We start from the raw sequence: 13,753 nt of genomic DNA, 5'->3' as shown, positions 1-13,753 counted from the left end.
GTAACAGTCTTTCACCTCCCATTTGCTCTTGGGTGGATTTTTTTGGGAAACATATTCATTCATTAGACCTACCCCCACAACACAATACCTTGCACGTATATGCTTTCTGAAACCTTTATCATTAGGTAATGCAAGCTGACCTATTATCATATGCTGACCTATTGTCATAGAGTCCGTGAACAGGTTGGATTGTAATGTTCCAAACTGTTTTGGGGTTTTTTTTTGTGAACCGCCCAGGAAGCTTTGGCTTTTGGGCGTTATAAAAATGCAATAAATAAATAAATGGCATCCTAGAAGCCCCTCCATTAATACACATACTAGTTAAACTAATTAACATGGAACTCAATCCACTGCAAATAAATCCCAATGCATTTGTGTGCCTGTTCTTTTAATATATTTTCTTTTATTTATTTCAAGGAATTCTATCACATCTTATTATACTATACTTTAAGTTCCCAGGTTGGTTTACAGGAAATAAGGATAACAATTAAAATCCAAAATAATTGATATTGAATATTCATTGATGCTTAGGAGATCTGGAAATTCACAATGGATATGTCCCCATAGATCTGATATGTTTGTCACAATGCCTTCTAATACAGAACTTGCTGATGGCCACTGACTGAAATGGTTTTTAAAGGATTTGGGCCGGGGTGGGGTGGGGAGGGATGAATGATAGGCAAATGAAACCTTGCTGTGGACAAACAATCAGAGATAGTCTTCACCTTCATGCCTTTCTTGTGAGCTGCCAGAAGTATGTGGTTGGCCATTGTTGAACACAATGTTGCATTAAGGCCACAGCTAGACCTAAGGTTTATCCTGGGATCATCCAGGGTTCGTCCCTGCCTGAGCACTCTGTGTGTCACCTAGTTGAACAGGTTTGACCCCTGGATGATCCAGGGATAAACCTTATGTCTAGCTATGGCCTGTGTCTGATCTAGCAAGAAAAGTCTGCCACTCTGCTGTTCTAAGTAGCCACCATTTGACGCAGCTGCTTCAGTTTAGCTGTTGGTACCTCTGGATGGAAGCATCTGATCTTGCAACATATTCTGTAGCAATTCCTTCTTTGTGGTTTGTAGCTTAGGGAAGATCACTGTTTTTTTCTTTTTCTTTTACCCTGTAAACTTCTACAAAAAGCCAAAAGTTGTGCTAAACTGGGACATTATCACCCAGAAGCCTTTCTACACACACTTTTGTTTACTTGCTCTCTTGGGCACCGAAGCAACCATAGGTCTGTGAGTGAGGCTAGGGTTCTTAAATAAGAGAATTCTCAGTATCCTTGGCAAACTACAATTCCATGGATTCATTGGAGGAAGCCATGACAGTTAAGCTGATTTTAAAAGTAACATAAGTTTTCAGTATGTATATGCCCTGTTACAGTTCTGCTGTACCTCTAACTTCCCCAACTGCTGTGCCTTCTTCCTTCCTCCTGTTTCCTTCCTTTGTTCCTGCTTCTTCTAATTGGCCAGAAGCTATGTGCACAGTTCAATAGTTTGGCCATCCCTGAATATCCCATTCAAACATCCATAGCTTGTGGGTGATGGGTAAAACATATTGTCCACAGCAAACAAAAAATACTTTCCTTGACACTAAAAAGTAGGGTTTTTCTACATTTCAAAAAATTGCCTGATCCTATGCTACTTTTCTCAGCAGTTAGTCACCCTGGGATTAGTATAGTTTAACTTTCATGTAAGGTCGCAGCTGCTTCCAGTATTCCTTCCACTAATTCTTGAATAATTGAGAATACAATTATTTAATAGAATTAGAATGATAATAGATACTGTAGGCTTTCATACCAAGCAGGACATGTCTGAACTAGGAACCAAACTGAATATGTATTTAGCATTGTTACTAAACAATATTCTCTCTCTTGCACATACACAGGGCCTTCTGGGAGAAAAATATGGAAGTATCCGAATCCCAGGAGAAGTGGAATCATCAGAGTTCGAAATGATTCTGGATGCTGCTATTGAGGCAAAGCTGGAAACAAGGATTTTGGAGGAGTGGTATTGCAGAGATGAAAATGCAGTGCCACCCACATATTACCTCAAGCCAAAATCTGATATGCTGAAGAGCAATCCCAATATGGTAAATCATCTTCATGTGATGTTGCTTTAGGACATAGCTACACACTATAGTCATTCTCCCCTGGGAGCTATAGTTCTGTGAGGAGGTTAGGAGTCTCTAACAGAGACATCCTGGCAGCCTCACCAGTCTGCAGTTCCTAGGAATCCTTGGCGGGAAATCCATGAAAGTTAATTAGGTATGTTATAGTACAGATATAAATCTCTAGACATATATCTTATAGCCCCTGCTGCTATACTACTCTAACCTCTTCAACATCTTCCTATGTTGATGCTTCTCCCTTTTCTTTTTTCTCCCTCTGTTTCTGCTTCTATTTACTGGCCAGGAGCTGTGTGTAATTCAAGAACTCCAGTTTGGTCACCCTTGAATAAAAAGTTCAAACACTGCACTGGTTTGTAGAGATAGGGAGACATCCATATCTGGTGGCTGTTGAGCAAAAGAAATTGTTGATTGCAATCCAGTTCGAAGCTGGCACGAGTCTACAGCACATGCAGAAATATACACACCATTCCAATTGGCGTTCTTCCTGGCACTCAACAGATAATTTATGAGAATTAATTATCTTATTTCTCTGCTGCAGGGTCAGGATACATTTGTAAAGGAGAATGGGATCCCAACCCAAAGCTGTTCTAACCTCCTAAGCAATCTGCAAACCAGTAGATGCAAAAGGTGGTCTTCATATACTGTGCCAAGCTAAATTCCTTTGGATTTCAAATCGAGCAGTTAGATAAACACAAAGGGTAGTATCCAATGTTAATCCTACTTTGAGTAGACCCGTTGAAATGAATGGCACTTGTTAGTCATGCCTAACTTGAGATCCATTTATTTCAATGGTTCTACTTTAAGTAGGACTAACATTGGATACCACCTGATAGTAACTTTCTACAGTCGTCTACTATTTATGCAGGGGTAACCATCTTGAAACTGAACTTACTTAGCTCATTTTGGTGCACATAGAAGTGTCAGGGTTTGAAGGTATATAGTCTGAAGTACTACAGCCTGGTCCATACCAGATGTTTTGGACTATGACTCCCAGGATTTCTGACTAATGGCCATGCTGGATAGGGCTGATGGGAGTTGAAGTCGAAAACATCTGGCAGGCAACAGGTTGGGGAATAGGAATGCTGAAGTAGTAGCAAGTGTAGACTAGGCCCTGAAACTAGCAGCTGAACATGTGAACTGGATCAATTGAAAAGCACTGCATTTCAGGTGATGTGAAGCAATATGAAAGTCATATTGTGTACAAGTGATGGCCCATTACAACATGCATATTGTAACACAATTTGCAGTTGTCATGTTAGGGATATACAAGTTTCCCTTATCTTGAACATGAGTTATATTCCCTGTTACCGAATCTTCATGATTTATGGCCTTATCTATTCCAGACATGCCCTGAAATAAGGAGAAATATGTGGATATGGGTGATGGCTGGGGCAGCTTCATCACTGCTGTATTATTTTGGCTGTTACCTTAATACATTGCTGGTTGTTATCTTAAATATGACCCTAATTATTTGCAAAGGTATAAATTCTGGTATTAACAACACTAATTAACAAATTATTTTTGTTGTTTTAAAGATGGAAGCATCTTCAAACCCTGTCAGCGAGAGCAAATGGCAGGAGATAGCAGAAGAAATTAAGATGATGTTTAAGACAGCTGTGACGATCCTGTATGAAAAGGGGAAAATGAAACACAGTCAAGCAAAGAGATATCTCTCCTCTGGTAAACATTAAATGCAGGCACACAGTGCACAGACAGATGCATATTTAGAATCAACCATAGCATATTTTCATGATCAGTGAAGTGTCTACAAAAAAGGGACACATTTTGCTGATGTTTTAATTGTAATAATCATTTATAGTTATTAATAACAGTTCCTAGTTTTTATCTCTTGGCCATACTCCTGTGTGACCAGGAGATAGGGAAGACAATTCAGAGAGTACAAACTGCATTGACTTCTCCTTTTGGGGGGCCTGACACTGGTAGAACATGGGGAAAGGGCTGGAAGAGATTCAGGTGGTGTATTGTGGAATTATTCATAGGAGGTTTAGATTTCTTTTTACTCTTTTATTTCCCTCCCAGCTATCGAAGATGAATTTGATTTTGCCTTAGGAAAGCAAACTCCAGCTTTCCTAAAGAAATGTGTTTGCTACATTCGGAAGATTGCAAACATCGAACGTTTTGTTAAGATTCCAGAGATGGAGAAATACATGGATGTACTTCATTCAGGTGGAAAGTTTCTGCGGGACCCAGAAGCACTTGAGAAACTCACCAAACTCAGGGATGAATTTGTTCCTACCATTGTCGCTTCATCTAATTTGAGAGTCTACACTTCTGTTACACATTGCGACATCAAATACGGTTACACCCAAGAAGTGGAGAACCACTACATTGAAGGCCTTGGCAAACAGCTCTATGAAGACATGGTTGATATAATCCAAGCAACCCTGCAGCAGAATTTTGAAATAGAGACAGACTGGCTCTATGATGAAGTCCTTCAACATTCCTCACTATGTAGAACCTACTCTTCATTCTATGAGTACAGATGTGATGCTAGGAATATTATGCACAAATACATTCTACCTAGGAAAATGGGCCACATTAATCCTCTGATCGTATATGGAGGACCATGCACTGGAAAAACATTTTTATTAGCAGAAGTTGCAAAGAAGGTAAAACACACACATACATTCACGCACAACTATGTATTTGTTATGCTGTTGTAAACTTAACTGCAAAAACATGAAGCAGTTTTCTATTTTATTTTAAACACATATGCAAACCATATTTCATGTCAAGTAATTATAAATCTTCCTAGAGACTCCCCATTATTTCCCCCTATTCTTAGAACAGATTGGTACAAATATTGTGACTTTTCAAATACATCAGCACACCCTCTTTCCTTATTTCTCCTTGTCTTACAGTGCTAAGGGTGTGCTGATCATTTCAATGATCAGACCTTTATTTTGTTGAAAATAAAAGTATATTTTGCAAAGACATCTTTGCTTGCTTTACATTTTCTTGATGAATGGGTACAGTTCATCCCACTTATACCACCCTACCTGTGATTCTCAAACTTCCTACTTGTAAAGCAACCCTTTCCACGTCAATATATGCTATGGAAGGAATCTGGGGCATTTTCTAGTATGCACGGTCAGTTCACATAGGCCTCATCTACACCATGCAGGATATTGCACTATGAAAGCGGTATATAAAAGGCAGGAGCCACACCCAGCAGGATATAATGGTATGTAAGTGGTATATGTCAATGGGCCCCAACAGTTGTCAGTGCACTTCAATATTGCTATAAAGCAGTAGTGTGGCTCCTGCCTTTTATATACCGCTTACATAATGCAATATCCTGCTTGGTGTAGATGAGTCCATAGAGCAGTCTCTTGGTTTTTTGGCCCCTCTCATAGCCATTTGTGAACTGAAAGTGTACCCTGGAACATAACCAATAGCCCTCTGTGACTGTGTGTTGCAAGCTGTCTTTCATGCAAGCTTATCAGTCTTTTTTTTATTATTGATGCATCCCTGGTTACCAAGCACTACTGAATACCTCTCCCTGCTTACAAAGTCTTCAGATTCATTCCCCCTGTTCTATCACATAGAGAGAGGTTAGGTTTATTTCAGAGAGAACTGGAGAGATACAGACACACCCAGGTGCCTCCTCTGCTCCTGTGGTACCCTCCCTGTAGTGGGCAGCCAGGAATTTGTGGGGTGCAGAGCTTGATTCAAGGGGAGCCTCATGGTGGAACTCTACATACCTGATGCTCAAGAGGCTGGCTGAAAAGCAGAGAGCTGTTCACAACTGGTCAGCCTCAGGGAGTTTGGTGTGAGCCAAACTGAGCAGGCAGCCGTGGGACAGCATCTCCCAGTTAAATCATGGTTGTCTTGCAAAGAGCAGAGAATTCCCTGTGAACCAGTTTCTGATATGTTTCTTCAACATCCCTCCCAAAAGACTTAGATTTGAGAGCCCTGGTAAAGCCATTCTCTGATTAGAGCTATCCATTACAAAACTATGCCCCCCACCTTCCCTTTCATCCCCTCTGCCTGCCATTTCCATTTATGAAGAAGTTCTAGAACCTGGGGAGGTTCAAAAATGTATAAAATTTGGACAAAGAAACAATTTCCAAAGCAGGTCTGAAATCTTGGGACTGGCTGTCTTCGCCTCGGACCACTTTGGACCCAACTCGCTTCATATTCAGGGACAGTCTAAATATTTCCAGAGTGGGGGTGGGTATTCACCCTGTATTCATCCAATCCATGTTGTGATCCATCAGTTCCCTAGAGTGATGTACATGTGCAGAGTTACCCCTCTGTTGAAGTGAGTACCTACTCAAGCAGGAACTCTGTGTATGTTATAAAACCCCAAAAGAGCCTCTGTATCAGGACAAAAGCTACAGTCTAGCTAGGCAGCCATACAGTCAGAAAGAGGGCATTTATATTTTTTTGGAAACATGATGGAAGACAAAATAGCCCTATCTTCTTCCACAGGAAAGAGTGGGGCTCTGAACTGCTGCAGCACTGTTAATAATTTGCCATAATTAGTGAAAGAGAGAGGGATGGTTCCCAGACAACATTTGCCTCTCTCAGCGTGCTTTGGAAATTCTTGTTTCCGAAAAATACCCAGTTATCATTGGGAATCATTACTCACATGGATTATTTTCAGGGCATAAACTAAAAGTTAAAATGTAATGAGATTATTGTTTTTTGTTTTGCTGCATTAGTATTAATATTAGTAATGTTAATAATAGTATTTAGTGCTGCTTTTGTTATTACTAGAGTTTAAATTGGGTTTTTTTTCTTCTTGTGAGACACTGTGAGAACTTCGCAATAGGACAATCTATAAATATTGTTAATAAATAAATACCATTCACATGATTGATTGTGAGGTGGAAGTTCTACCACAAAGTGGTTTTCCTCCTCAGTTTTCCTGATATAAAGTGGTCCTGCAAAGTGCTCCTACATAGTAATGCTACAAGTCACCAAATTATGGAAATAATTTGGGTCTGATGAGTTTTCAAGGTGTAGTGTCTTCTGATTTTACAGAATCCACATCAGAAAGCTTTTACAAAGTGAGATTTGATGGAAAGGGGGTGGGGGTCATCTTATGGTAAGGCTTCCATCTCTGAAATTGTCATGTGTCTTAACCCTAATGATTTGTCCACCACTTGGTTATGAATCTTCCCTGAAAAAAATCCGCATGGGTAAACTGCTCCAACATGAGGTCACTTTATGTAAAAGCATGTCATTTAATGAGGCCTTAAGGCAGTCTACCCCAACTTGATGCCATGTTGGCTGGGAATGATAGGAGTTACAATCCAACACTTCTGGAAGGTACCACATTAGGGAAGACTGCCCTAAGACCTTGCTTGTTCTTATACTGGCCAAACATGAATTCACACCAGTGTCTTATATAGAAAGCATCCACTATAAGGATTCAAGCTTATCTCCAGAATGCCTAGAATAATTTGGTACATCTGTCTTTCCACTTATTAAACAGATCAACATAGAGAAGTAGAAGAATCAAAGGGTACTCCACATCAAACGTTTAATTGGAAATAGCAACCTAGAGCGTTAGAGAATATTCCTTGCGTTAAAATAATGATCTCAAAACTTTATTTGAATATCATATGGATAACTATGAAAGCATTTAGCTCGTAGGTACTGACCATTTTGCTAGGATGGACAACAGAATAATCATGTTTACAGCTGTATAGCAGCTGCTTTTGTTCACCTGTTTACTGGACCAGCCAAGTAGCTGCTTGTGGCTCCCACAGTTACTGGTAGGGAAAAGGAATGTGCAAACAAGGATGAAATAGTGGGGAAGAAGCACAGCAGACATAGACAGCTTGGTAGACAGCGCTGCTGCGTTTACTTCCATGGCATGGGAAATCCAAAGATAGAGACTTAGTCCTGTACTACTTAATATGTATGTGTATATATATATGTGTGTGTGTGTGTGTGTGTGTGTGTATATATATATATATATATATATATATATATATATATATATGTATGTGTGTGTGTGTATATATATATATATATATATATATATATATATATATATATATTCCACTTAGGTGTGATTTTCATAAATAAAAGCTAAGATAAAACTACTTAACGTTTGTTTGATTTCTACTATGCTTTCTTGATTTACATTGGTTCTGCTAATTCAGACATTAATCTATTTGTACTTCTACATTTGTAGGCTTATGCTTGGCTGAAGGAAGAAATGGGACCTGAATCTGACCCTGTAGTAGTTATAAGGTTTTTGGGATCCACAGAGATGAGTACAGACCTTAGGAATCTGCTTCAAAGTATTTGCGAACAGTTAGCAATTAACTATAGATGCCTCGTACAAAGCTACCCCAAAAAAATCCACGACCTCCGGGACTTGTTTATAAACCTGTTGAATGAGTCTTCATTTCATAGACCTCTGGTTATGATATTTGATACCCTAGAGCAGCTTTCAGACAACGATGATGCTAGGAAGTTATGGTGGCTCCCTATTCATCTGCCCCGTTCGGTGCGAATTATCTTGTCAACACTGCCGAACAAACATGGAATACTGCAAAAATTGAGGTGCCTTATACATGATGAGAATAATTATATCGAGCTGACTTCTAGGGACAGAAAGATGTGCAGTCAAGTTCTTAAGCAACAACTGCTTCAAATTAAGAGGAAAGTAACATCAGGGCAACAAATCTATGTCAATGAAGCTTTTTCCAAATGCACACTGCCTATGTTTGTAAACTTAACCTTCAGAGAAGTCCGAAACTGGAGATCTCACAAAGATGTTGATGAGTCTTCTCTTTGTGTTACTGTTCATGATAGCATAGAGCAAATGTTCTGGTCTCTAGAGAACAGCTGTGGGCCAAGGCTTTTGTCACGAGCCCTTGGTTATATCACCATGTCCAAATCTGGTCTGAGTGAAATAGAATTGGAAGATATTTTAGCTCTTGACAACACAGTTATGTTTGAACTAAATGAGAGCATTAGGCAACATAACCCATTAAGGATACCGTATGTCTACATTGCAAGACTGAAAGAAGGACTAACTGGATACCTGATAGAAAGGCAAGTTAAAAATGTTACCCTACTAGTGTGGGCAAACAGGCACCTGCACCTTATTGCACAAAAGATGTATCTTCACAATGAAGAAGATGTTCACGAAATGCATACTGTGATGGCTGAGTATTTTCTGGGTGTTTGGTCAGGAGGTAGAAGGAAATCTCTTTACAGTGAAGATCAATATCTGAACGGTTGTCTTGACAGCGACAGTAGGAGCATGAACGATGAGGAGAAGCACATCGTAGACCACATAAATTTTGATAGGCAGTCACCTGATCAGCCTTGGGTGTTCCAGTGTAATCCTTTGGAGCCTGACATCTTTTTTGTCAACCACAGGAAAATGACAGAGCTTTTGCACCACTTAACACGATGTGGGAAAACAGATGACATGCTGTATGGCATCATTATGAACTTCAGCTGGCTTTACACGATGATCAAAATTGGGCAGTTTGACAAAGCCCTCTCTGACGTGGAGTTGGCCTATAACTTCTCACAAGAAAAAGAGCTGAAGTTTCTTGCAACCACACTCCGTAGCATTAAATACAAAGTGATAAAATATCCAGGCACCCTCTCTGCTGAGTTGCAGCAGAGGCTCCTTCCAGTTGTTAGTTCCCTGCCTAAATTGAGACAGCTTCTTCTGGAATGTGACAAAGATGGGCCTAAATACTGCTCCATCGTTCCATTGCATTCTTCTATGGATGTGACTTATAGCCCTGAGAGATTGCCTTTATCCTCCAGTTGCACTCAAGTCACAGAAATCCTGCCTACCTTTAATCAAAGTACAGTCATTGTAGCTCTAGAAAATGGCTCTATCAGTAGCTGGGATGTAGAGACTCGGCAGCTACTAAGGCAAATTACAACGGCTCAGTCAGTAATCTTGGGCATGAAGCTTACAAGTGATGAGAAATACCTTGTAGTGGCCACAACGAAAAACACACTGTTGATTTATGACAACGTAAATTCCTGCCTTTTGTCTGAGGTAGAGATTAAGGGATCAAAGCATGGTGGAATTGGTGTGGGGTCCAGTTTTATAAATGGATTTACACTGTCTGTAAACCATGCACTTTCTTGGCTTGAAGCTAGCAAAGACATTACAGTGATCGATCTACTTTATGGATGGCCACTTTATCAATTCCACTGCTGGTATGAAGTGACTTGTGTCCAGTGTTCCCCAGATGGAATGTATGCTTTCTGTGGACAGTACCTGAATACTGCATCTATATTCCATTTAGGTAGTGGAGACAAGCTCGCCACTGTGACCTCTGAATTTTCTGGTGGTTTTGTCAAGTTTCTTCTTGTCCTTGATACAGCTCAAGAAATGGTGATGGTGGACAATGAAGGCGGTCTTTCCATTTGGAACACTGAGGAAATCGCCAATCCCCAACTAACAGATGATTTTGATTGCAAGAGAGGTGATAGCGAATTTGTCAGTATTGAACTTGCTGAGGACCAAAGTGCAATTTTAATATGTAAGTCACTCAGCATAGAGCTTCTTCACACAGGCATATGGAAAGTAGCCGAAAAGTTTAGAGCTAAACACAATGAACGCTTTGTTTCGGCTGTGTTGTCCAAAAATGGTGACTGTATTGTTGCTTCTATTGAAAATACCTCTGCCATTTTTGTTTGGAGGAGAGACACGGGACAGTGTATGGCGAGCTTACAAGAAATCTCAGGAAACATTGTCAAACTGATTAAATCAAATCACCATAACATGCTGCTGTCCTTATCTACCAGTGGTGTCCTTTCTATCTGGGATATAGATATTATAACTGCTATGTCCAACATTGACAAAACTGGCAAGCCAATTCAAAGACTGGTATTGCCTGCAAAAGGTGAAGTGATTTACACACTCGATGGGACTGAAGCTATACATAAATGGAACTTTGGCACTGGATTCATTGAAGCTGTATTTAAACATGAAAGCCTTGTTGAAAACTGTGTGCTGACTTCCAATGGAAAATTGATGATCACATCTGATGATAAATGCAGCCAGTATGTATGGCAAACTGGATCTGGTGAAAATCTCTTCCGTATTAATGGTCAAAGGATATGCCAGCTGTTGATCACACACAATGATCAGTTTGTTGTTTCCCTCTGTGAGCAAAATGCATCAAGAGTTTGGAGACTGGCTACAGGCCACAGAGTTTGCAATATTCTTGTTGCCTTACAGAATGCATTTATAACTACGGCTAACACATTTGTAGTTGGAATGACAAAAAATAAGGTGTTGGCGGTAAGTCTCTGGACAGGGAGTATAACCAAGAAATTCTGTTGCGATGATGGTATTACCATTGTTGATATTAAACTGATTCCAGATTGCCCTGATATTGTAGTCTTTATAACATCGACAGAAACTGTGAACATCTGGAGTCTTACCGAGGAAGTCATTTGCAGACGTGTACAACTACCTAACACTTTCTTAAAGACTTTAGAGGATTTTGAAATTTCACCCAATGGAAAACTAGGGATTATATCCCGGGGTGATGAGAATATCAATATCCTTGACCTTCACAGTGGCAAGCTTCGTGTTGTCCATGCTTCTGGCGTTATCTGGCGACAGAGGTTGTCTCAGGACGGCCGCTATCTTGTATACATTTGTTTTCGCACTGGTGAAGAGGATGATGATAATGGTGCGGTCTCTATCTTAATTGTAATGAGATTGGCAGATGGCAAAAACATTGGTGCTTGTTCCCTTTACAAAACACCAACTTCCCTTGCTCTTTCCCAGAGGCATTTGAATATTATTGTAGGCTTTGAAGATGGAAGCATAGGTACTTACACGGTTGTGGATCGAGTGGATGCAGCACTGAAAATTAAAATTGCTACTTCAAATAGCCGGCAAATTTTCAACAATGCAACACAAGTAATTAGACCGAAGTGTCACAATTATAGTTTCAAGGTGACAGCAGACTGTATATGGAGAGAGTCTACAGAAGTGTTTGCAAGAGATAGTCCCATCACAGTGACAGACCCAGAGGCAAGTGAAGCAACCCCAACCAAAAAACACAACTACTGCTATGACAAAGTCTGTTCTGCTATAGATTGCAGAGGGCATGGGTTCACTGCTGACAATTGATTATAAATGAATAAGCCAGTTCAACCTTCCACATAACAGATTGCTGTTTATCTCATATTTTAGTATAAACACATTTGAAAAGAGCAAATGTTATTTAATTAGGGGGCTGCAGTGTTTAAGAAAATATTCAGATATGAGCCTTGACTGAAAATCCCTCACAATATCATCACTTTTTCTTTTGCCATTATAGAAATTTTGAATAAATGTTTTAAAGCTTTTTGACAATAAATGAATATGAAATTAATATTTCATATTGGAATGAGGTAGCCCAACCATTTCTAAATCCAGGCGGCCATAAGCCTAAATCCTTGAATTAATACCACTTGCAAAAATGAATTTTTCCCCTTCTGATGGTGCAAACAACAAGACGTTTCATGTCAACCTGGAAGACTTGATGCATTCCATACACATTTGACGTATTAGCTACTGTGGTTTTTTTAAATAAATAAATAAATGGAGAGGCACATTCTTGTTAGCGTTTCGCCCGTCTAAGTCCCACTGATTTCAGTGAGAACGAAAGTTCGAAGTTCAAGCTCTCACACTATAATCAATGAGAGTACTGGTTCACTTTGCTTGGATTGTGTCCATTGTTTGAATGGAAATAGGATAAAAGCTGATCATTTAAAAGTACTGTGAGGTACTAAATCATCGTTATTGAAAACACTGAATGTTTCAAAACTTGTATGTCTGGACTTCAATTACAATTTTTTTCTGTTACTTAAAGTACAAATGATAGGGACTGCTTGTTATCTAGATCAACCTTCTCCAACCTGATGCGCTACAGATCGTTGGGAGGGGAAATGGCTGGGAGACCATGGGACCTGTAGTCCAAAGATCTGGAAGGCACTTGGTTAGGGAAGGTTAATCTAGATCATGAAAGAAAGGAACTTAAATCCTGACAGTGTTCTGTTTTCTGTGTCTTTCACACTGTATTTTAGTACTGTGTATAAGAAATAACATTTTCAAAGAGAAAGGGCATTAGGGATAAACAATCAAACCCCCATTCCATTATCTTTTATGTTAAAAAAGAAGATATCATTAGTTCTGTTGTAAGAAAGTCCAAAATATTCCAGCCCTCACAGAAATCTAAACAGGAAGCATTCAGACATGCTGTGTATTGCTCTTGATACTTGTAGTGTTTGCCTTACTGTCATTCCTGTTCTTTCCTGTGTGAAACACAGATCAGATGACCAAATACTCTGGGACTAACATTGTGCTTGCATGTGTTCTGAAAAATTCTGGCTGCCCCAAAGGGTTCTTTACTGTTCTACTTTGTAATGAATTTCTTACTTCTGTATACAGTATTTATGCCTCTTCACCTCCTGCTTTAGGACTATTCATGGCCTTTTTATAGACTTTTATCAATTTCAAGGCAGAAATACTGCCCTTTATGAAATACTGTTCTTTATTTCTGATTTCTTGGCTCACCTAAATGAACCTAATAATGACATACACACATTCTGACATCCCAACCCACAGCTCTATTAACACAAAGTACCTGGGATTAAAAAGTGG

General features: G+C 39.5%; 1 protein-coding gene across 1 annotated transcript in view; it reads left to right on the top strand.

The window, feature by feature from the left end:
- NWD2 (NACHT and WD repeat domain containing 2) overlaps window positions 1-12,347 on the top strand; it is a 74,043-nt gene extending 61,696 nt beyond the window's left edge. Inside the window, exons 4-7 of the mRNA XM_063135233.1 lie at window positions 1,885-2,088; window positions 3,663-3,807; window positions 4,168-4,757; window positions 8,300-12,347. Coding sequence (XP_062991303.1) covers window positions 1,885-2,088; window positions 3,663-3,807; window positions 4,168-4,757; window positions 8,300-12,238 — 4,878 coding nt within the window. The 3' untranslated portion in view covers window positions 12,239-12,347. The remainder of the gene's footprint in view (window positions 1-1,884; window positions 2,089-3,662; window positions 3,808-4,167; window positions 4,758-8,299) is intronic.
- Window positions 12,348-13,753: the final 1,406 nt, after the last annotated feature.

Source organism: Elgaria multicarinata, chromosome 10, assembly GCF_023053635.1.
Source record: "Elgaria multicarinata webbii isolate HBS135686 ecotype San Diego chromosome 10, rElgMul1.1.pri, whole genome shotgun sequence".
Lineage (NCBI taxonomy): Eukaryota > Metazoa > Chordata > Lepidosauria > Squamata > Anguidae > Elgaria > Elgaria multicarinata.
Note: the sequence above shows the minus strand (reverse complement) of the source record. Positions and strands in the feature narration are given on the sequence as shown.